Consider the following 25,955-nt stretch of genomic DNA (forward strand, 5'->3'; position numbering starts at 1 on the left):
TCCTATCTCTTCAGACTCAATACACAATCTCCCGCTACTGTCCTTGATCGGACCTACCCTCGCTCTAGTCATTCTCATATTTCTCACATATGTGTAAAAGGCCTTGAGGTTTTCCTTGATCCTACCCGCCAAAGATTGTTCATGCCCTCTCTTAGCTCTCCTAATCCCTTTCTTCAGTTCCCTCCTGGCTATCTTGTATCCCTCCAATGCCCTGTCTGAACCTTGTTTCCTCAGCCTTACATAAGTCACCTTTTTCCTCTTAACAAGACATTCAACCTCTCTTGTCAACCATGGTTCCCTCACTCGACCATCTCTTCCCTGCCTGACAGGGACATACATATCAAAGACACGTAGCACCTGTTCCTTGAACAAGTTCCACATTTCACTTGTGTCCTTCCCTGCCAGCCTATGTTCCCAACTTATGCACTTCAATTCTTGTCTGACAACATCGTATTTACCCTTCCCCCAATTGTAAACCTTGCCCTGTTGCACGTACCTATCCCTCTCCATTACTAAAGTGAAAGTCACAGAATTGTGGTCACTATCTCCAAAATGCTCCCCCACTAACAAATCTATCACTTGCCCTGGCTCATTACCCAGTACTAAATCCAATATTGCCCCTCCTCTGGTCGGACAATCTACATACTTAGAAAAGCTTCCTGGACACACTGCACAAACACCACCCCATCCAAACTATTTGATCTAAAGAGTTTCCACTCAATATTTGGGAAGTTAAAGTCACCCAAGACTACTACCCTATGACTTCTGCACCTTTCCAAAATCTGTTTCCCAATCTGTTCCTCCACATCTCTGCTACTATTGGGGGGCCTAGAGAAAACTCCTAACAAGGTGACTGCTCCTTTCCTATTTCTGACTTCAACCCATACTACCTCAGTAGGCAGATACTCCTCGAACTGCCTTTCTGCAGCTGTTATACTATCTCTAATTAATAATGCCACCCCCCCCACCTCTTTTACCACCCTCCCTAATCTTATTGAAACATCTATAACCAGGGACCTCCAACAGCCATTTCTGCCCCTCTTCTATCCAAGTTTCCGTGATGGCCACCACATCGTAGTCCCAAGTACCGATCCATGCCTTAAGTTCACCCACCTTATTCCTGATGCTTCTTGCGTTGAAGTATACACACTTCAACCCATCTCCGTGCCTGCAAGTACTCTCCTTTGTCAGTGTTCCCTTCCCCGCTGCCTCGTTACACGCTTTGGCGTCCTGAATATCGACTACCTTAGTTGCTGGACTACAAATCCGGTTCCCATTCCCCAGCCAAATTAGTTTAAACCCTCCCGAAGAGTACTAGAAAACCTCCCTCTCAGGATATTGGTGCCCCTCTGGTTCAGATGCAACCCGTCCTGCTTGTACAGGTCCCACCTTCCCCAGAATGTGCTCCAATTATCCAAATACCTGAAGCCCTCCCTCCTACACCATTCCTGCAGCCACGTGTTCAACTGCACTCTCTCCCTATTCCTAGCCTCGCTATCACGTGGCACCGGCAACAAACCAGAGATGACAACTCTGTCTGTCCTGGCTTTTAACTTCCAGCCTAACTCCCTAAACTTGTTTATTACCTCCACACCCCTTTTCCTACCTATGTCGTTGGTACCAATGTGCACCACGACTTCTGGCTGCTCACCCACCCCCTTAAGGATCCTGAAGACACGATCCGAGACATCCCTGGCCCTGGCACCCGGGAGGCAACATACCTTCCGGGAGTCTCGCTCGCGACCACAGAATCTCCTATCTATTCCCCTAACCATTGAATCTCCTACAACTATTGCTTTTCTATTCTCCCCCCTTCCCTTCTGAGCCCCAGAGCCAGACTCAGTGACAGAGACCTGGCTCTAGGGCCTTCCCCCGGTAGGTCACCCCCCCCCCCCCAAACAGCATCCAAAACGGTATACTTGTTTTGAAGGGGAACGGCCACGAGGGATCTCTGCACTTTCTGCCTGTTTGTTTTTTTCCCCCTGACTGTAACCCAGCTATTCTTGTCCTGTACCTTGGGTGTCGTTACCTCCTTGTAACTCTTCTCAATCACCCCCTCTGCCTCCCGGATGATCCGAAGTTCATCCAGCTTCAGCTCCAGTTCCCTAACACGGTCTTTGAGGAGCTGAAGTTGGGTGCACTTCCCGCAGGTATAGTCAGCGGGGACACCGGTGGTATCCCTCACCACCCACATCCTACAGGAGGAGCATGTAACTGGCCTAGCCTCCATCCCCTCTTACCTGACAGAATATAGCTGCCCTGTGGACTAACTAGATCTCCGCCCTCCGACCCTGCTTTCAGTCAGCTACACTTTCTGTAAACTCCTGGCTCTCTTCGCTCTCTTTGCGGAAATGTCGGAAACAAAATGAAAGGAGCACCTTACTCCCTCCTCACCCAACTCCCTCGGTCACCAAACTCTCACTATCGCACTCAAATGCACCAAATTCAGCACTCCCTCGGTCACCAAACTCTCACTATCGCACTCAAATGCACCAAATTCAGCACTCCCTCGGTCACCAAACTCTCACTATCGCACTCAAATGCACCAAATTCAGCACTCCCTCGGTCACCAAACTCTCACTATCGCACTCAAATGCACCAAATTCAGCACTCAGTGCAAACAAAGTCTGCACTGTAGGGGATCACTTTCATACTGTGAATCTAGCCTCTGAAAACTGGCCTAATCCAATTAACTAATTAACAAGCTCCAGCTGCAAGTGCCTACAAGTAGAAGCCTGTTTAAAGCTTATTGAAAATTCACCTTCTTCTAAACCAAACAGCAACTTTTAAGTTAATTAACTAAATAAAAGAAAGACTAAATTTTAGATAAAAATGAACCCTTATACTCCCTCGGTCACCAAACTCTCACTATCGCACTCAAATGCACCAAATTCAGCACTCAGTGCAAACAAAGTCTGCACTGTAGGGGATCACTTTTATACTGTGAATCTACCCTCTGAAAACTGGCCTAATCCAATTAACTAATTAACAAGCTCCAGCTGCAAGTGCCTACAAGTAGAAGCCTGTTTAAAGCTTATTGAAAATTCACCTTCTTCTAAACCAAACAGCAACTTTTAAGTTAATTAACTAAATAAAAGAAAGACTAAACTTTAGATAAAAATGAAGCCTTATACTCCCTCGGTCACCAAACTCTCACTATCGCACTCAAATGCACCAACTTCAGCACTCAGTGCAAACCCAAACTTGTGACAATAAAGATTACTAAAAAAAAACCTTCTCCAAATTTAAAAAAATCACATGATCCCCCAATCAAACCGAGGCACTGGATGGAGTAAGAGACCTCCACCAAAGCAGAACTTGGGGCGACAAATGGGGGAGCATTGAAAAATAAATAAAAATCTCGGGAGTATGTTCATTTTAATATACTGAACCTTGCCCACCAAGGACAGGGAGGTTATCCCACCTCTGCAAATCAGACTTGACACCATCAACCAGATTAGATTAATGAAGTGAGGCCAAATTGTGGGCCACATGGACCCCCAGATAATGAAAACTAGTCCTGGTAAGGTAAAAGATAGCATCTCCAGGTGGGCTCTCCTCCCTAGGGGATTGATTGGAAAGCATTCACTCTTGTCAAAGTTGAACCTGCATCCAGAGAAGGAGCCAAAACTCCTAAGCAGCTTCATTATCTCATCTACAGAGGGTACATAGCCTGTAAAACAGAGAAGTAGGTTGATTTATCCCCCTCCACTTAACAGAGGAACTCAGCACTCTAGCGCTGTTCTATTGCCAAGACAAACAGGAGTGGAGACAGTGGACACCTCTGTTTCGTGCCCCTATTCAATGGGAAGTAGCCAAAGTTCAGAGCATTATTAAGAACACTTACAGTGGGGGCCCTATACAATAGTCAAATCCAACAGATAAACTTGTGTCCAAACCAAACCAAACGCTCCAAGAATCTTACTCCACTCTATCAAATGTCTTTTGAGCATCTCGGGAAACAATCACCTCCAGTTTGGACACCGAGGAGGGACAAAGAACAGCGTTTAGCAGGCAACATGGATTGGCCAACAATTGCAACTCTTTTAAAAAATATATATATTTATTAAAGTTTTTTAACACAATTTTTCTCCCTTACAAACAATAACCCCCCCACCCCCCCGTAACAAAAAAAAAAGAGAAATCGCGCAGAGCAAGATATATACATGGCAAAATGATATATTTACACAGCTTTGCACACTGACCCTCACCCGTACGTGCCAGTTTCCCCAACCCTTCATGTTATCTCTTGCTCATCCACCCTCCCAGGCAGTCCCCCCCCCCTCCTCCCAGGACGTGTCTCCCCCCCCCCCCACCCCCCACAAGGTTGCTGCTGCTGCTGACCAACCTTCCTCTAACGCTCCGCGAGATAGTCTAGGAACGGTTGCCACCGCCTGTAAAACCCCTGCGCAGACCCTCAAGGCGAACTTAATCCTCTCCAACTTTATGAACCCAGTCATATCATTTATCCAGGCCTCCAGGCTGGGGGGCTTCGCCTCCTTCCACATTAGCAAGATCCTTCGCCGGGCTGCTAGGGACGCAAAGGCCAGAATGCCGGCCTCTTTCGCCTCCTGCACTCCCGGTTCGTCCACTACTCCAAATATTGCTAGCCCCCAGCTTGGCTTGACCCGGACTTTCACCACCTGAGATATTGCTCCCGCCACTCCTCTCCAGATCCCCTCCAGTGCCGGGCATGACCAAAACATATGGACATGGTTCGCCGGGCTCCCTGAGCACCTTCCACATCTGTCCTCTACCCCAAAGAACCTACTCAACCTCGCCCCCGTCAAGTGCGCTCTGTGGACCACCTTAAATTGTATCAGGCTGAGCCTAGCACACGAGGAGGAGGAATTAACCCTACCTAGGGCATCAGCCCACAGACCTTCCTCGATCTCCTCCCCCAGCTCCTCCTCCCATTTACCCTTCAACTCTTCTACCAGCGCTTCCCCCTCTTCTTTCAACTCCTGGTGTATTTCCGACACCTTGCCCTCCCCGACCCATACACCCGAGATCACCCTATCTTGAACTTCTTGTGCCGGGAGCAACGGGAATTCACTCACCTCTCGCCTCACAAAAGCCCTCACCTGCATATATCTAAAGGCATTTCCCGGGGGTAACTCGAACTTCTCCTCCAGTGCCCCTAGGCTCGCAAACGTCCTGTCGATGAACAGGTCCCCCATTCTTCCAATCCCCGCCCGATGCCAGCTCTGGAACCCCCCGTCCATCTTCCCCGGGTCAAACCGGTGGTTACCCCTGATCGGGGACCACACCGATGCTCCCAATGCACTCCGGTGCCGTCTCCACTGGCCCCAGATCCTTAGCGTTGCGGCCACCACCGGGCTCGTGGTATACTTTAACAATTGCAACTCTTAACGAAGCCTGTCTGATCTTCCGAGGTCACCTCTGGGAGGCAGTGCTCCAGCTCGCAGCGCCAGCACTTTCGCAAGTAACCTAATATCCAGATTTAAGAAATCGGTCCATATGATCCACACTCTGTTGGGTTTTTGTCTGCTTGAGAATAAAGGAGATAGAGGTCTGTGTGAGGATAGAGAGCAACAAACCTCTGAATAGGGAGTCATTAATCATACCCATTATTAAAGGTACCAACTGGTCTGCGAAGTTCTTATAAAATTCAATGGGGAGGCCGCCAGGGCCAGAGGCTTTACTTGTTTGCATCCACCCAATGCATTTCACAATGTTCTCTGGGCCCAATGGCGATTCCAACTCCTTGCTCCTCTCCCCCTCCACAGCTGGGATTATAAGCTGTCTAAAAAGTCAGTAATGACTGACCCCTCAGCTGGAGGCTCCAATCTATTTAGACCCCGATAAAATGATTCAAAAGCCAGAGTGACCTGAGGAGGAGCGGAAACCAGATTGTTGCTTGAGATATGTACCTGAATGTTCTCCCGGTAATCCGCCTGCCACTTCAGCTGGTGAGCTAAGAAGCGACTGGCCTCCCCATATTCCACCATAGAAGGGAGGCGAGATCTATCCACCACAAAAAACATCCGCGAGTATACCTGATGCACATGAAAACTGTTTTATCACCTGGATGCAAAACGCACCAAGGCCCCCCCCCCCCCCCCCCAAACAAACCATCTTCTATGAAAAACATCAAAGCTCTGGCCACCCCTGATGGAGTCAAGAGATTTAGGCTTGGACCGATCCAGACAAGGGCTCAGAACACAATGCAAACCTAAATCGGGGAGGCCAGCAAATTATTAATAAAATTCCCATTATCCCAGTTTTGAGTATAAGTATTAATCAGGACCACTGGAATTAATATAGATATTAAGGATTAATCAGAACCACTGGAGTGCCCACCAAAGAGCCACAGGCAGCAACATGTCTGTCATTGGGGTCGGCCAAGATTTTCACAGCAGAAAACGGAACCCTTTTACGAATTAATATTACTGCACCCTGGGTCCTATGATCGAAGCCCAAATGAAAGACTTGCCCCACCCACCCCTTCCGCTCCTTGTCTGGTCTCTGACCGGCAAATGAGTTTCCTGCAAAAACACCACATCAAATTTTAAACTCTTTAAGTTGAGCAAATACTCTCAACCTTTTCACTGGGCCGTTCAACCCCCTGACATTCCAGGTGACCAAACGAATTGGGGTTCTCCCACCCCTCTCAATACGGAGTCAGCCATTTCCACCAAGAGAAATTACCCAGTAGATACAAAAACAGTACAGCAAACAGGCTAACCCAAGCTGGCCATCAAATCACGAAATGAAACAAAGAGAAATCTACAGTTACTGTCAGTAAACTCCTTGCCCTCACCCTCTGATACAACCCCACCCAAATACGCATACAGATAACAGCAAGGTGAACGTGAACAATTAAAATCTACACCTAGCAAACTTAAACAGAACAAGAACACTAAGCTCATTATTTAAAACAAAACTACTATAATGAGCTGTAGTCAGCCTTTAACTCTTCGGTTAACAGGGCGGCTCCCGACTAGAGTGAAAAAAAATGGTTGCACACAGCAAAGTATTAAAACTCCATAAACCGTTGTGCTCCAACAGGGAACGATATATTTTCATAACGATCAGAACAGAACCCCACATGAAACTAAACCCCAAACCTGGGCCCTAACTGTAAAAATTCAACCCCACCAAGAACAGGAAAATGCAAAAATAAACATAGAACCCCAACGATTCAACATGCCCATCCTCAACATCCCCCAAAAAATCAATCACACTGCGCCCAACCCGGATTTCTTTCCAAAGGAATCCGCCTCACCCGGCAATTCAAATAAATAGTCCTTTCCCTCGAAAGTTACTCTTAACTGCACCAGGTCCACCACACCAAATCGGACTCCACTTTTGTACAGGGCGGCCTTGGCTTTATTGAACACATCCCTCTTTGCCAGCTCTGTTCAAATCTTGGTGTAACATGATGGGGTGTCTTTCCCATTTGAAATCGCGATGTTCCTTCACCCAGCTCAGAACCCGCTCTTTCTCATTGAAGCTATGAAACTTCACTATTACCAAATGCTTGAATCCTCAGGATGAGGCCTCTGCCGGAGTGTATGGTTGGCCTGCAGGCAGGGACGTGAATCTACCCTTCCCCACCATCTTCCCAAACATCACCACAAAGTAATCAGTGGGTGTTGGGCCTTCCATCCCCTCTGGCACCTCCACGATTCAAACGATTCCTCCAGGATCCATTCTCCAAGATTCATCTTGGCCTTCAGCGACTTATTTGCCTCGGCCACCAGAGGCCTCTCCACTTTCAATGAGGCAATGTGATCACTATGTCTCAAAAGGGCCACTTCCATGTCTATTATCATGGCTCCATGGGATTTCACGGTTTTGTTGGCCTTCTCCAGAGCCACTCTTAACGGGGGCCAAGGCCGTCTCCATCGATTTGCGGAGGGCCTTCGACACAACCTGCCAATGTTTATCAAATTCTTTTGCCAATGTGCGCGAAAGCACCTTGGCTGTTAGTGGAATGCTCAGAGCCCCAAAGACTGACTCCGCCATTTTTTCTGCCAGCAAGCTCTGAGAGGTCTCTGATTCCGTCGACGAACGTCTACTGTCTGCTTTTTCCCCCCTGACTTTACTGGGCATTTCACCTATATAGGATCCTTATTCCATTAATTTTGTGGGTTTTCAAAAGAAAATACCCCGTTTAACTAAAAGAAAAGGGCAAAAAGTAAGGTACTCTAGTGGGAGCCATGCCATGGACGTCTTCCCCCTACCCTACATAATGCCACCAGAAGCCCAATTATGGACTTGAGCAGATAATTCAAATCAATATCTCAATGAGGGGGCGCTGCATTACCAGAAGTTTCTTAACATTTGAAAGTTTTGGCACCAACATTTATTCACCGAGTATTCATCTAACTCACATTTGAGTCAAGTTTGTGTGTTTTGTTTCCATTATTGATTTGAGCAGATAATCTAAACTGACACCTCGCTGAAGGCATGGTTGCATTGCCAGAAATACTGTATCACCTACACAACTGATTTAAAACAAAATCCTGGCAACAGTGGTCAGTCAGCCTGACAGCTATGGTGTGAAACTGTGACAATGATACAGAGCACTTGGCAAATAAAGGCTAATAAAATAGAGGGTAATAAATGAAAGCTAACACGGGTGTGTTAAAGGCAAAGCAAGTTTGACGTCTTGATTAAATTCTTTGAAATAATGTAGAGTTGATATGAGTAGTATAGGTTTTTGAGTATGTGAAATTTGAAAATGCTTTTGGTAAAATACCACATAAGAAACATGTTAACAAACTGGTAGCAAATGTGATTAAAGGGACAATGGCTGCATAGAAACAAAATTGGCAAGGGGGTAGAAAGCTTGCTTGAAGGAATCACGAGCCACCTAAAGGCCATTGCTGTATGGTAATGAAGCTAAGCCAATTTACACCAACAAAGAACAAAAACTCAATAACTTCTATCTCCAGTGTCGATCATGTGGACAAGAGGATCAAGCAACAAAGATTCACTAGATTGATTCCTGAAATGAGAATGTAGTCCTATGAGGAAAGATACAGATTACTGGACTGAGATGAGAAATAATTTCACTCGAGGGGTTGTGAATCTTTGGAATTCTCTACCCCATAGGCTTCTGGATGCTCCCATCACTGAATACGTTTAAGACTCGGATAGACAGATTTTTGGAGTCTCAGAACTGAGGGATGTGAGAAGTGGGTGGGAAAATGGGGTTGAAGCCCAAGATCAGCCATGATTGTATTGAATGGCAGAGTAGGCTCGATGGGTTTTGTGGTCACTATCTTCTACTTATGTTCTTAGATGGTAGAATGGGCCTACATTCTGTTAAGTTCAGAAGAATGAGAGGTGGTCTCATTGAAGTGTATACAACTCTTAGGGCTGCACGGTAGCACAGTTGCTTCACAGCTGCTTCACAGCTCCAGCCTCCCAGGTTTGATTCCTGGCTTGGGTCACTGTGTGGAGTCTGCACGTTCTCCCCGTGTCTACGTGGGTTTCCTCCGGGTGCTCCGGTTTCCTCCCACAGCCAAAGATGTGCAAATTAGGTGGATTGGCCATGCTAAATTGCCCCTAGGTGCTGTTACTGGGTTATGGGCTCGATGGGCCGAATGGTCTCTTTCTGCACTTTGAATTCTATGATTCTTAATAGGGTACTTAATGAGAGTCTCTTTTCCTTGTATGGATAACTAGGTTTCAGGATCGACTGGTTGCAGGGATAATGCTCCCCTGCTTTTTTTGAGGAAAAGCAGAAGGCAGTCCGTAACAGGGATCACAGTCTCAGGACATGGGGTAAGCTATTTCGGACTGAGAGGAGAAGAAATTTCTTCACTCAGAGGGTGGCAAACCTGTGGAATTCTCTACCACAGAAGGTTGTGGCGGTTAAGTCACTGAACGATTTTAAGAAAGAAATGAATAGACAGATTTCTAGACACTAAAGGCATCAAGGGGTTTGGGGAGCGAGCCAGAGAATGGCTTTGAGATAGAGGATCAGCCATGATCTCACTGAATAGCGGAGCAGGCTTGCTGAGCCAAATGGCCTAGTGCTTCTATTTTCTATGGGCTTGATTTTACCACCGTGTTGTGCCTGGCATGGATCTGGGCACGCTGGTTAAATAGCAGGAGAGGCCAAAATTGGGATCAGCACCATGCGCAAACCGGTTCACTATCTAACCGGTGGTGGGTTTCAGATCTCTTTCTCCTCCCACAAACATGACGAGAAGATCATTGACATCAATTAAGACCAATCTCCATCTCATTAGCAAGATGGAAGTCCTGTCTGTCCTACCAAACAATTCCAGGAATGAGCCCTGCTCTTGATTATATGCTGCAGGTCACTTTAACTCCCTCTGATTGTGAGCAGCCCCAGCTTCACAACTGAAGGCTTTTGCGAATAAGGAATTGACATTATTAGTTGTGAGAGCACTTCACAGCTGCAGGCTGTGTTTACTGCTTGCTCCTTATGGGTGCAAATGCTGTTGCTGTTTCCTTCCTTTTCTGTAGCCGGAAAGTCAATTCTTTTTTTTTTAATATGTTTTATTGAAATTTTTTTCCCCAAACAACAATTTTTCCCCTCTTACAAAGCAAACGCAACAATAACAATACAGACATTTTTAACAATACACAAGTAACAAAACCCCTTTATCTTTGACCTAAACTAAACTAAACCCCCCCCCCCCCCCCCCCCCCCCCCCATCCCCCTGGGCTGATGCTGCTGGTCATCTGTCTTCCCTCTAACGTTCCCCTAGGTAGTCGAGAAATGGCTGCCACCGCCTGGTGAACCCTTGAGCCGATTCTCTCAGGGCAAACTTTATCTGCTCCAGTTTAATGAACCCCGCCATATCATTTACCCAGGCCTCCAGTCCGGGGGGTTTCGCCTCCTTCCACATGAGTAGGATCCTGCGCTGGGCTACTAGGACGCAAAGGCCACAACGTCGGCCTCTTTCGCCTCCTGCACTCCCGGCTCTTCCGCAACTCCAAATAGAGCTAACCCCCAGCCTGGTTTGACCCGGGCCTTCACCACCCGCGAAATCACTCCCGTCACTCCCTTCCAATACCCTTCCAGTGCCGGGCACGCCCAAAACATATGTGCGTGGTTTGCCGGGCTCCCGCCACACCTCCCACATTTGTCCTCCACTCCAAAGAACCTGCTCAATCTTGCTCCCGTTATGTGTGCTCTATGTAGCACCTTAAATTGAATCAGGCTAAGCCTGGCGCATGAGGAAGATGAATTTACCCTGCTTAGGGCATCAGCCCACATACCCTCCTCTATCTCCTCCCCTAGATGTTCTTCCCACTTTCCTTTTAGTTCGCCCACCGACTCCTCCCCCTCTTCCCTCATCTCTCGGTAAATCTCTGACACCTTGCCCTCTCCGACCCACACCCCTGAAAGCACCCGAAAGTCAATTCTTTTAAGCACCTTGGATCCTGGAACATTGGGCTCAGGGCTATGTACAAGTCCAGAAGGTAATCTGGTTTGTAGCAAGAAGATGCTGCAGGACCTGGTGCATGGCATTGATCCAAATGGGACTCCTGATGACGCTGTTGAAGAAATGCTTTCGCAGATTGCTGATGCTTTTGTTGCTGGTGTGGTGAGTGCTGCATGTAACTGGCATGTCACCGAGGATGACTGGAAGTCAAGGATGTTCAACTGCGCCTTGAACGCCAGTGGAATATGTGGATGCCAGGATTTGGTTCCGTGTGGGAGGGCCTGCACAGCTGTGGCTCCTGGATGGAGAATTACACTGATACGTGGAACAAGTAACACATTGATGGATAGATCATTTCTATGACGAAGTTCTGGACATGACAATATTCTCAGAACTATCCTGTTTTGTTGAGGAACCTGCAAGGGGAGATACAGTGTGTTTGTTTTTTTTCTTGTGCAAATGAGCTGATGTAGCTTTGTATTGGTATCAATATAGAACAGTGACATTTCCTTGTATAATGGTTAGTGTGATATATGGATAGTTACATAGCTGATTTTCAAGTCTTTGTTACTGTTGACCATTCAATAAAAATGCATTCTTGTGGGTACACGTGTCATGTGCGAGTGTTGCCTAACATTTCAATCAAACTGTGAGGTCTGGACACATTGCCTGGACCTTGGAGGCGTCAGCACCGTAGAGGAAGCGACCAGTCAGTCATGGAGTCTAAGAGCTTTACAGCACAGAAGGAGGCCATTCGGCCCGTCGAGTCTGCACCGGTCCTTGGAAAGAGCACCCCACTTAAGCCCACACCTCCACCCTATCCCCGTAACCCAGTAACCCCACCTAACCTTTTGGACACAAAGGGGCACTTTAGCATGGCCAATCCACCTAACCTGCACATCTTTGGACTGTGGGAGGAAACCGGAGCACCCGGAGGAAACCCACGCAGACACGGAAAGAAGGTGCAATCTACACAGACAGTGACCTGAGGTCCGGAATTGAATACGGGACCTTGGATCTGTGAGGCAGCAGTGCAAACCACTGTGCCACCATGCCGCCCAGACACACAGGAGCTGATCTTCAGCACAGGGGATATCCCCATGACCAAAGGGTGAGTGTGTGGATCAGGGAGGGCACCTCAGCATGGCCTCACTAATGTCCCCGGCAGGAATCTGGGGACTGCGGATCTCCTGCTATAGCCGGGGGGAGTGTGCAGAGCGAGATGTTCCAGCACAACTGACTCGGTAGATGGCACCCTGAGAGAAGGCGGGACACGGAAGCATGTGGGAGGCTTGGATGATTTCAGGGTCCCGGGATGGAAGCCCTACCTAATTGTCGGGTTCTCACTCCTTCTCCAATGCCTTACAGATGCCACAATGGATGGTTTTGTTGATCCCGCGGTGTCTGCCCTTATGGTGTTGGTGGAAGTCCTGGCTCCTGAGTAGGAGTAGGCAGCAGCAGCGGCATCGATGCAGGCTAGAGGCGGAACCCGAAGTGCAGGGGGGGCCCCCGCATACTCCGCAAACCCGGCTGCCCATCAGACTGAGGAGGGACCAAGAAGGGGACGCAGGCGAAGGCCCATGGTGTACCAGCGTCGGTGATGGGTCAAGGAGATGACAGCCTGTGCCCCAGGAGGCTCCATCTCGACAGACACAGTGTGGCACCTCTGCCATGTCCTCGTGGTCTTGGCACCACGTGGAGGAGAAGGATGATCGCTCATGAAGGTCACCATAGCCCTGAACGTTGATGCCACTGGAACATTCCAGGGCTCGAGCGGGGACTGGGGCGGCATTTGTCAATCTTCAGCCCACAAGTGCATCCTTGAGGTCACGGATGCCCGGACAGCTGACTCGTATGAACTTTGAGCTGGACCAAGCCCATCAAGGTGCCTGGACAGTAGAATTCTCTGTCATCGCTGGATGCCCCAGGTCCAGGGTTGCAGGCCAGCCTTGCCGAGGGCGATTGCTCTCTCCTCGGTCAACCCTGCAGTCTCCAGGGCTTGCTTCTGGGAGGGGTCCAAAAAAAAGGTTAGCTGGGGTTAAGGGATAGGGTGGAGGTGTGGACTTAGGTGGGGTGCTCTTTCCAAGGACCGGTGCAAAATCTCTGCTGTTAGTATCCTGTCCTCGAAGACTTATCTTGGCTTCCAGTCTTGCAATGCATTGATTATAAAATTCACATCCTTGTTTTTAAATCCCTTCATTGCCTTGTTGCTCTCTCTCTAACGTTTCTCCATTTCTGGCACCTTGTGCATCCTTGATTTTAACTTTACCAAAACGTATTAAAATTTATAAAGACTGCATATAAATCCCGTAACAGCCTCCCCGAACAGGCGCCGGAATGTGGTGACTAGGGGCTTTTCACAGTAACTTCATTTGAAGCCTACTTGTGACAAGCGATTTTTATTTCATTTCATTTCATATAAATATGATATCTCTTTCTGCCTTAAGACCTAGCATATTTTAAAAAACGTGCAACACAATAATACAGTGAAGTGAAAGGATTCCCAGACCAATTTTAATTTGTTTTAGTTACCACTGGTGGCAATGCCTTCAGCTGTTTCAGCCCTTTGAGTTGGCGACATAGTGATAATGTCACTGGGCTAGTAATCCAGACATCTGGTCTAATGCTCTAGGGTTCTAGCTGATGGAATTTAAATTTAATTAATAACTCTGGAATATAAAGCTAGTCTCGGCAATGGGGAAGCATGAAACTATCATCTAATATGGGCAGCACAGTAGTACAGCGGTTAGCACTGTTGCTTCACAGCACCAGGGACCCGGGTTCGGTTCCCGGCTTGAGTCACTGTCTGCGGAGTCTGCATGTCCTCCCCGTGTCTGCGTGGTTTTCCTCCGGCGACTCCGGTTTCCTCCTGCAAGTCCCGAAAGATGTGCTTGTTAGGTGAATTGAACATTCTCTCTCCATGTACCCGGGCAGGCTGTGTAGTGTGGCGACTAGTAATTTCATTGCAGTGTTAATATGAGCTTACTTGTGACACTAATAAAGATTATTATTATTAAAGACCCATTTGGTTGTCTGTTTAAAGGAAGGAAAACTGCCATCCTTACCCTGTCTGGCTTGGGTGTGACTTCACACACTCAGTAATGTGGTTGACTCTTAGCTGTCCGAACAAATTCAGTTCAATCCGTGCAAGGGCAGTTAGGGTTGGACAACAAATACTGGTCTTGTTGGCAACACCAGCATCCCATGAAAGAATCCTTTTAACGCTTGCCTTGCTTGGTCATTTTTAATATCTTCTTGCGTTATTTGGTGTCAGGTTTTATTTGCTAACTCCCCTGTGAAGCAACTCCCCTGTGAAGCAACTTGAGACATTTAGTTATGTTAAGGGCGTTATATAAATGAAGTTGTTCTTGTAGATGGACAATACTAAAAGTCACAAGGATGGTTATTGGGTAAATTGGAAATATACTGATGCAGTGCGGTGGGATTTGCTCTCTAGTGGGGTCAAAACAGAGAAAGCTTTGTTTTGCAGCTGATGTTTTAAAATATTCTTCTACCTTGAGCACTGAAGAATCACTACAAACAAATAGCAGGCTTAAATGCATATTATTGGACAGGTGGTTCAGGTTACATACTGCTTTTGGGAGTTGTTTGGACAGGACCCACCATACGTGGCATTTTTAAAGAAATGACTGATTCTGGTCTTTTCTTTCCATGTTGTAAACCCAGGACCTCAAAACAAATATTCTGCACTATCTGTTCATCCAATCCATCCTCTTGGTTGAATTGTTATTTTTAAGAGTTTCTTTCACTTTTTTTGTTCAATGAGTAGTTGTTAAATTCAGCGTCAAATTATATAAAAAAGAATGTTTGGGCTTTTGAGGCAGTTATCCTGTCCGTCTGTTTGCAAAACGCAATGTAATTTCTGTAAGATGTTGGAGTTAGCACTGTTGGAAATGCTCTACATGGAGCAATTTACTAAACACTTTTCAATTGAAGTAACAGACGAACTTTAACTGTGTTACTGATATATTTGTGTTCTGTGATCTCAGTGATGGGATGTTCTTTATTCAGCCACAGACTCTATGGCACTGAAAGTATTAAAGTTGTAAATTTAATGGTGTGCCAGGTTGAGTATGAAATGAGTAATAATGTAAAAATTGTCCACGCCTCCCTTTTTTGTTCAACGCCTTATTTTCTGCTCAGTTGGTAGTACAATGCTGGGAGTATATTACCCAGCATTGGCTCGCTGAGGTCACTTCCAATGCTGTCATGCACTATCACCTGAACCACTTTACTCCTCCGTTACTGTATAAAATATATAAAAGACTGCTAGCAAGATCTAAAACTGTATAATCAAAATTTAAAAAAATTTCCTGGGTTTCCTCCGGGTGCTCTGGTTTCCTCCCACAGTCCAAGTGCAGGTTCGGTGGATTGGCCATGCTAAATTGCCCCTTGATGTCCAGGGATGTGCAGATTAGGTTATGGGGTTAAGGGATTAGGGCAGGAGGACCTGGGTAGGGAGCTCTTTTGGAGGGTTGGGTGCAGACCCGATGGATGGCCTCCTGCACTATAGGGATGCTATAGTTCCATGCTATGATTCTGCAAATGATGTTGAATCTGCAATGACTCCCAACATTTTTATTTTTATTTGTATTCAACATATATCCCTCTGATTAAGTCTGAAAGATTCATTCACAGAGCATTGCTGGCTACTGCTGTAGTGACAGTTTTCGTTCCACCCAAAGATGTTGCATTTTGTTTTAGCATAATATGATTGCAATTGTCCAATTTTGCTATAAGTTAATCAAGGATCAAAAATGCTGAATTGGTCATTTTAGTAAACTTTTTCAAAATTTGTTACCCCATACTTTTTAAGTCTCACACTTGTTTGCATCTTTTGTAACTTCAGGGTGCCCTTAAAATGTTTGCTGGCCAGTGAAGTAGAACCATTATAGTATAGTAGCATAGTGGTAATGTTCCTGGACTGGTAATACGTAGGCCTGGATTAATGTTCTCAAATTGAGAATTCAAATCTCGTCATGGTAATTGGGGAATTAAAATTTAATTAATTAAATAATCTGGCCTAAAAAGCTAGTTACCAGTAATGGTGACCATTACAGGATTATAGAATTGTTATGGTGCAGAAGGAAGTCATTTGGCACACATTGTCTACACCGGCTCTCTGAATGAGCAACTCACCTTGTGCCAATTCCACACCTTCTGTCCTTAACCCTGTGCATTTTTACTTTTTAGATGGCAGTCTAGTACCCTTTTGAATGTTTCAATTGAAATAGCCTCCACGACATTCTCGGGCAGCGCATTCCAAACCCTAACCACTCACGACGTAACAAGGCCTTTCCTCATATCATTTTTTTTTTTGCATCTTTTACTGATTAGTCACTGAGATTTACAGCACAGAAAAAGGCCCTTCAGCCCATAGTGCCTGCGCAAACCATCAAGCACCCATCTATTCTAATCCTGTTTTCCAGCACTTGGTCCATAGTCTTGTCTGCTGTGCTGCTTCAAGTGCTCATTTGAATGCTTCTACTGCCAGATGCTGAATGAAGGAATTCTCTATCACAAAAAGCAGTAGAGACTAAAATATTTTGTTTTCAAAGAATTAGATATCGCTCTTGGGGCTAAAGGGATCAAAGGATATAGGGGGGAAACGTGACCCAGTTACTGATTTGGATGATCAGCTATGATCGTAATGAATGGCAGAGCAGGCTCGAAGGGCCAAATGGCCTACCATTTTCTACGTTAAATGTTGAGGGTTCCCACTTCTACCGCCCTTTCAGGCAGTGAGTTCCAGATTCCCACCACATCTCGATGAAAAGGTTTTTCCTCAAGTCCCCTTTAAATTTCTTGCACCTTATCTTAAATCTGTGCTCCCTAGTTATTGGCCCCTTTGCTAAAGGGAAATGTTTCTTCTGATCTACCCTACTTATGTCCCTCATAATTTTGAGGACCTCAACAAGTCTCGCCTCAGCCTTCTCTGCTCTAAGGAAAATAAGTCAAGTCTGTCTTCATAGCTGAAATGCTCCAGCCCAGGCAGCATCCTGATGAATCTCCTCTTTAAATCTGTGCCCTCTCTTACTCGATACTTGCATGAGCGGAAACAGTTTCTCCCTATCTACTCTTTCCAGGCCCCTCATGATTTTGAATACCTCTATCAAATTTCCTCTCCGCCTTCTCTCTAAGGAAAATAGTCTTAACTTCTCCAATCGATGCAACTGACGTTGCTCATCCTGAAAACCATTCTTGTGAATCTTTTCTGCACCTGTTCTAAGGTCTTCACATTCTTGCTAGGTGCCCACACTCTAAACTACCGGATGGTCATAAAATCCCATCTCGTTCATGAATTCTGAAGGCAGCCCCAGGCATTGTTCAGATGAATCCCAACATGCATGCCACATTTTTCCAAATGTGTTTCATGCTACATGTTTCCCCGCCAACATCACAGAGAATCTGGCAAGGGAGGTCAGGCCTGTACCTGCATCCCACTAATGGGTTGCAAATGAGGTTCACTCCAGCCTCTGGTAGGTTTCTCAACCTGCCATAGCGGACACCGGCAGAAGAACCTGCTGTCAATTCACAGCGAGTGAAACCGATTTCTGGGCATCTTGCCCTGCCTGCCATTGAACACACCAACAGGGGCTTGGGAGAATTCCACTCTTTGTATCTGATTTGCAGGAGTGTTGAAAGCTGTGGAGGGGAAGTCACACTTGTGCGTTTCCGCATCGTGTACGTATAGTTAAAATGGGCAATTGAAAGAGCAATGTTCGTAAAAGCAAAATTTTGCTCTTATACCAGATTTTTTGAAAATTTATACCAGACATTTATTTTCCATAGAATCCCTACAGTAAAGAAGGAGCCCGTTCAGGCCATCGAGTTTACACCGACCCTCTGAAAGAGCACTCTACCTACGCCCGCTCTTGCATCCTATCCCCATAACCCCACCTATTCTGCACACCTTTGGACAGTGGGAGGAAACAGGAGCACCTGGAGGAAACCCAGGCCAACACAAGGAAAACATGCAAACTCCACAGTCACCCCAGACCGGAATTGAATCCGGGTGGCTGATATTGTGAGGCAGCAGTGCTAACCATTGTGCCACCATGGACTTGGGTGTCACTGGCAAGGCAAGCATTTATTGCCCATACTAATTGCTTTGTTTAAAAAAAAAAAAAAAAAATTATTCAAGGCTTTTTACATGTACACATGAAAATTTCATAAGACCAAAACATTAACGTCAACAGAAACCAGAAATCCCCAACCTCCTCGGTAACAACACCCCACTGCACTCTGCCTTCCTAATTCTCACCCCCCCCCCCCCCCCCCAACCCCCAAAGCCGACCAACATCTCAGTCCACCTTGACAAAATCAATGAGCGGCTTCCACCTCTGGGTGAACCCTCTCCTCCAACCCCTGCAAAGCGAGCTTGACTTTCTCCAATGCAGGAATTCTGCCAGTTCACTCAGTTCAGCAGCTCCGAATCGTGCCAACACAATAGGATCCGTCTCCGTCCTCTCAGGGAGGTAAAGGCCAATACGTTGGCCTCTCCCCTCCCAGCTGGACTCCCGGATCTTCCGACACACCAAATATTGCCACCTTCGGACCCGGGGCCACCCCCACACCCAGAATCATGGACTATAACATCCGAGAACTCCTGCCAGAACCACCTCCGCTTTGGACAAGACCAGAACATATAGATGTAATTAGCAGGTCCCACCCACACCTATCCTCCACCTCTGCAAAGAACCGGCTAAGTGTTGCAACCGTCATGTGGGGCCTATGCACCACCATAAATTGGATGAGGCTTAACCTCGCACACGACAAGGACGCATTGACCCTCCACAGGGCCTCCTTCCACGTTCCGGTCCTCTTTCCATTTGCACTTAATCTCCTCCACCGGAGTGCCTTCCCCCTCCATCAACTCACAAACCCCAAAATTAACCTATTCACCTTCCTGAAAAAGGATTTGAGAACAAAAGTGGTGAGGTTCTGGAACAGGAACAATTTGTTCCCTGAAAACCGGCCAAATTCCTTCAAGATCGCCATGATCCTTTCAAAGCTGCCCACCGGGTCTGAAATGTATAGCAGCAGATTGTCCGCAAAAAGGGAAATTCTGTGCTTGCCCCCCCCCCCCCCCCCCCCCCACGCTTAACCCCCTTCCAACCCCTAAGCGCAATTGTCAATGGCTCTATCGCCAAGACTACTAAGCGATGGGGAGATGAGGCACCCCTGTCTCGTCCCCGATGTAGCCCAAACTCAACCTGTTCATCTGAACACTTGCCATCGGAGCCCTGCATAGAAGCTGAATCCGATCAACAAACTCCTGACCAAACCAAACACCTCCACCCGTTCAAAGGCCCTCTCAGCATCCACTGCCACTACTATTTCTACCTCTTGCCGAGGACATCATTATAACATTGAGAAGCCTGCGCACATTCGCCAACAGCAGCCTTCCCTTCACAAATCCTGTCTGGTCCTCCCCTTTCACCCTGGCACACAATCCTCTATTCGCGACGCCAGCTCGTTTGCCAATATCTTCGGCACAACATTAAGCAGCGATATTGTCCGGTACGATCCACGCGACTCTCCGGGACCATATCTTTCTTCAATATCAGGGTTATGGAAGCCTGCAACAATGTTGGGGGGCGCTCCCCCCTACCCCTCACCTTGTTGTACGTCCTCGCATGCTTCGTCAGCTTGTCGGCCAGCATCCTATTTCCCTTTTCCCTGTTCTCATACTCTGGCCCTCTGTAGCTGCCCCAGCACCTTCCCGGTGAACACTAACCCAAGCTCATCTGGAGCCTCTGGTGCCGCCGAGTACTTCCGATCCACCCTCAAGATCCCATCCACCAGCCACGTCCTCGCCTCCTGTTTCACCCTCTTGCTAGGCGCCCAGATCAAAATAAATTCACCGCCTTGGGTGTCTCCCACAGCATGGCGACCGTGACCTCCCCAGTGTCATTTAGCTCCACATAGCCCCAAATGGCGACCCTCACGCATCCCCTCATCTGCCAACAACTCCACATCTAACCTCCACTGTGGCTGTTGGGCCTCCCCCTCCACCACCCGCAAATCCAATCAATGTGGTGCATGGTCGGAAACCGCAATCGTCGAAGACTCTGAGTCGGCTGCCCCTCCAGCAGTGCCGTAGCCATCGCAAATAAATCGATCCGGGAGTACACCCGGTGAGAAGTACGAGAACTCCCTCGGCCTCCCAAACCTCCTTGGGTTGGACCCCCCCATGCATTCCACGAACCCCCTCAACTCCCTAGCCATGCCGACACCTTCAACGACTAGGACTCAACTGGTTTAGCACAGTGGGCTAAGACAGCTGGCTTATAATGCAGAGCATGACCAGCAGCGCAGGTTCAATTCCCGTACCAGCCTCCCCGAACAGGTGCTGGAATGTGGCGACTAGGGGCTTTTCACAGTAACTTCATTGAAGCCTACTTGTGACAATAAGCGATTATTATTTGGGCAGCACGGTAGCATTGTGGATAGCACAATTGCTTCACAGCACCAGGGTCCCAGGTTTGATGCCAGCTTGGGTCACTGTCTGTGCGGAGTCTGCACATCCTCCCCGTGTGTGTGTGGGTTTTCTCCAGGTGCTCCGGTTTCCTCCCACAGTCCAAAGATGTGCAGGTTAGGTGGATTGGGCATGATAAATTGCCCTTAGTGTCCAAAATTGCCCTTAGTGTTGGGTGGGGTTACTGGGTTATGGGGATAGGGTGGAGGTGTCGACCTTGGGTGGGGTGCTCTTTCCAAGAGCCGGTGCAGACTCGATGGGCCAAATGGCCTCCTTCTGCACTGTAAATTCTATGATCTATCTATGAAACAGGTTCAACCTCCGATCTAGGACCATATTCAAATGACCCTGTAATCAGCCTCCCTAACACCCGCCCCATGTCATGCCAATTCAGGGCATAAACACTCACCAGGACTACCGGCATCCCCTCCAATTTTCCACTGACCATCAAATATTTATGATGTGGAGATGCCGGCGTTGGACTGGGGTGAGCACAGTACGAAGTTTTACAACACCAGGTTAAAGTCTAACAGGCTTGTTTCGATGTCACTAGCTTTCGGAGCGCTGCTCCTTCCTCAGGTGTTCCTCACCTGAGGAAGGAGCAGCGCTCCGGAAGCTAGTGACATCGAAACAAACCTGTTGGACTTTAACCTGGTGTTGTATCAAATATTTAACCCTTGAATCGGCCACAATGCTCCCCACCTCAAATGCCACTTTCTTATTAACTAACACCGCCACTCCCTTGTCTTCATGTCTAATCCTAAGTGGAACACCTGCCCCACCCATCCCTTCCTTAACCTCGTCTGATCCCCCAACTTTAGGTGCATCGCCTGCAAAACACAAAGTCCGCCTTTAAACCCCATATGCGCGAAAACACGCAGGCACTCAACCGGCCCATTCAACCCTCACATTCCACGTGACCAGTTTGGTCGGGTACTCCCCTCCCCCGCCGATCATGCGTACCCCTTTTTAAGCCATCCACGTCATGCGCGACTCCAGGCCTGCCCTCCGTTGTCTGCCGCCATCTGACCCTTCCCAATTACGCCATACCAACCACACCCATTTCAGCAACCCTCCCCACACACCCAAACAAGAAACCGACCCATTCCCCCCTCCCCACCCCTTCCTCCTGACGAACCCCCACTTCACTCCCGTTAATTAGTCTGCCCAGCCAGCATGGTGGCCTCTGCCCAAGGCGTCTGACCTCCCCTCGCCCCTCCGCCCTCCCAACAACCACCAAACCAAGAAAACAAAAAGGCACATTCACCATCACCGCTCCCCCATTGTAGCCTGCCCCAATCCAATGTGCCCCACGATTTACACAGATCTCCTCTGCAAAGTTCAATGTCCTCCCACTCCTTTCCATCCATGGTCTCTCATAAAGTCTATTGCCTCCTCCGGCAAGTGAAAGTAAGATTTCTGCTTTAGATTCATCACCCACAAGGGGCAGGGTACAATACCACAAAGTTCACCCCCTTCTAGTAGACAAAGGCCTTTATCCAATTATATCGCCCACCACTTAGCCAGCTCCGTACCCTGGTCTTGTAAATCCACAGCTCACTCCACTACAGGTGCACTTCTTGGTCTGCCTTGCCCATCTCAAGATCTTCTCTTTATCCAGGAACCGATGCAGCCTCACCAACATTGCCCTTGACGGCTCCCCCACCTGCAGCCTCTTCACTGCCCTGTGTGTCCGATCCACCTGGAGGGGCCAGTCAGAGGCCTCCTCCCCCAACAGCTCCTCCAACATGCTCGCCACAAACTTGGCGGCCTCCGTACCTTCGATGCTTTTGGGCATCCCCACAATCCTCAGATTCTGCTTCCTGGCAGAGGTCCACCAACTTATCTCTCGGCCCTTTCTGGCTGCTCATCACCATCCCCATCTCCGCCTCCAGTGATGGCAGTGGATCCTCATGTTCCGTCACCGATTCCTCCACCTTCTGGATCACCAGGCCCTGAGCCTCCTGCCTCTCCCCAACCTGCTTGATTGTTGCCATAAGCGGCTCCGCCACCGTGGCCAAATCCTCCAAAGCCGCCTTCCTCTGCTGCTGGAATTTGCTATTTAAGAACACCACCAGCTGCTCCCTTGACCATTGGGAGGGCAGTGCTGCCCACTTGCAATCCGCCATCTTCGCCTGTGTCGCACCATGAAAACTTTCCTGCTCCAACTGCTTTCTTCCTCGTGGCACTCCTCATACGATGAGCCATACACCAGCCTCACCAGAGGGGCACTCATGCACCTTTTGCCCTCAAAACACCCCACAATTCAGGTGGGGGAGCACCCAGAAAATCCACCTTGAGCGGGAGCCACCAAATCCGTTACATTGCCCTGTTGAGTGGCTTGCTTAACCATTTTCAGAGGGCAGTTAAGGCAACCATATTGCTGGGCATGTGGAGTCACATGTAGGCCAGACTGGGTAAGGATGGCAGATTTTGTTACCTAAAGAGCATTAGTGGATTAGGTAGGTTTTTACGACCATAGATGATAGCATCATGTTCACCATTACTGAGACAGACTTTCAATTCCAAATTTCATTAATTGTATTCAGATTCCCCCAGCTGCCTTGGTGGGAGTTGAACCCATATCCCCAGAGCACTAGCCTGACCCCTGGATAACTAGTCCAGTGACATTACCCCAACGTCTCGCCCATGCTCATTTACTTCCAACAATGCAGGATTTTGATTTTGCTCAATAAATATTGTTATGACTGTAAATAATACTTTTTGTTCAGTTAAATTAGGGATTTAAACACCCTAGTAGTATGGACTATTTCAAACATTGTGACGTGTAATATTCAGTTATAGGATAAAGGCTGCAGGACTGTTGGTAGTTGATAAATGCCACTGGTCATCACCAGAAATGCTGATCCCAACAATGCCATAGATACATAAATACATAGATACTATTTGTTACTTTACGTGCAGCTTTCTTTCTGGCTTAAGTTGCTTCATGGGGTGAATCCTTTAAATTTTGACAGCAATATACCCATTGAGTATGACTGCCCTGATGGCAGAGAAGCTGAATTCAAACTTATTAATATCTATTCCTCATATTAAAAAAAAATCAATTCTCCACAGCAATCTGTAGGGCAGCATATCATCATATACAAACAGCAATCTGCTTTACTCTATAGACAACAAAATGTAGAAAATGTATAGCCCATCTTATTCGTTTACCATACATTGGAATACCAAGTTGGTGAACACGAGAAATGTAACTTTTTTTGTTTGAAGATTTTAAGTTCGATGAAGTGCACAAATAATTCTAGTAACTTATGGACTGAAAATTAGGCTTTTGCAAAATCGCAAGGCTGCCATTGTTTACCCTTTCAATGAAAGGGTTTTCAGATCTGACCCAATGACCTTGTGTGTTGAGAATATTGTTGACAAAACTAACTGCTGTATCTATCTTTGCTATAGACAATTTGTTCCCAACAGCATTTCAGATGGTTATTTCCAAAACCCAATATAATTGACTGCTGAAAATGTTATAACTTTTGCTCTTTTATCCTGGTTTATACGACAAAATAGTTCTTTTTTATATCTCGTGAAATTCATTAATCGCGCTGATTTATTTCTCTTTCAGAACATAAAGTAATTATCGTTGGCTTGGACAATGCTGGGAAGACAACAATTCTTTACCAGTTGTAAGTATAATGAGGACCAGAGAATTCTTCTCCCTTATGTCATGTGAGAGTACCTTTAAGAAATGGGTGTTCATAAATAGGTATGAATATAAGTATCTGTAGTGAGAGTACCTTAAAGAAACGGGTGTTTATTACTGCAGTGATGCCAGAGAGTGGGTGGAGCTCGGCTGTCTGGCAGCTTTTTACTTTCGTTTTAGGCTGTTTGCTGCAGGGTGTGTTTTAGTTTCATTTTCAGTGTTGGAGCTGAAGCCAGACACAACAGGTGTACCTTTGATCTCTCTGCCATGAAAAGACTCTCTTGATCATTTGGTGAATTCAGAATTATAAATGTCTTCAGTAGTGACTTTAACCTGATGTGCTTCTGTTAAAGGTTATGTTTTTTGTAAGTCTTCTGGATGTTAAAAGGATAGCGTAAGCATTACTTAGTCTTGTACTCTTTGGGGTTGTATTTGAATTAATGGTTGCTAAGATGTTCACTGTTTGTTTTAAAAAGGTTCACTTGAGTTCATAGAATAAGCATTGTTTTGCTTTAAAAAATACTTTTCCATTTCTGCTGTACCACACCTGTCGAGTGGGCTGTGTGCTCCCCATACCACAATCTATTAAAAGTTGAGGGTCAGGTGAACTCCATGGTACACTTTGGGTTTTCTAAACCCTGGCCCATAACACTTACAATTCAAAAGTTGTCTTCTCAAATGATGCAACTCTTGTTTAGTTCTCAATGCGGTTCAATGATGTTGGCTTTTGCTTATACAGTTGTGCAGTGGATAATGTATCATCTGAAATTCTTTCCTTTTTTAATGTCTCACAATCGTAGTTTTCAGTTAATCCTTTATCACAAAAACATAAGCTTGTGGGTTTGTTATAGTTAAATGGACTGCAAATTTAACTCTTAAACTCATTTCAAAGAAACGTTATTCTTTAGGTTTGCCAGTGGCCTAAGCTTTTAGCTATTGCATATTGAAGTTAAAACAACAAATGTTACAATCCCAGCTAATGGTACTACTGAAAATCAGGTCTCAGAATGGAACCCTGGCTCTCTTGACCGTATTTTTAGTTAAGAGATGTGGATGAACAGTCACAGAACTGCCGATTAACTTTTAACAAAAGAATAAGATGTTTATTAAACTTGAAAAGATTGACTACAATACAATACTCCTTCACACTACCTATATATATCTTTACAGGTGTACTCAGCTTTTTAAGGATAGCACAAGTTACAAAATGTATCTTGTACTATAGTGTTCTCGGCAAATACACAGTCCAGAGTGTATCTGTGGTCAGATACACCACACTCTGAAACCAAGTGGCAGATGCCACCCAATACAACTTCTGTGGATTTCTCATCAAATTCCCCCAGCTACTTATAACACTGTGAGCCAACTGGTCTCACTGGAATCTTTCTTCCAC

General features: G+C 46.7%; 1 protein-coding gene across 1 annotated transcript in view; it reads left to right on the plus strand.

The window, feature by feature from the left end:
• Positions 1–25,955, plus strand: part of arl5a (ADP-ribosylation factor-like 5A) — a 76,998-nt gene that overhangs the window by 8,426 nt on the left and 42,617 nt on the right. The window contains exon 2 of the mRNA XM_072470721.1: positions 24,485–24,545. Within this exon, the coding sequence (XP_072326822.1) occupies positions 24,485–24,545 (61 nt within the window). The remainder of the gene's footprint in view (positions 1–24,484; positions 24,546–25,955) is intronic.

This window comes from Scyliorhinus torazame, chromosome 2 (assembly GCF_047496885.1).
Source record: "Scyliorhinus torazame isolate Kashiwa2021f chromosome 2, sScyTor2.1, whole genome shotgun sequence".
Taxonomy (NCBI): Eukaryota; Metazoa; Chordata; class Chondrichthyes; order Carcharhiniformes; family Scyliorhinidae; genus Scyliorhinus; species Scyliorhinus torazame.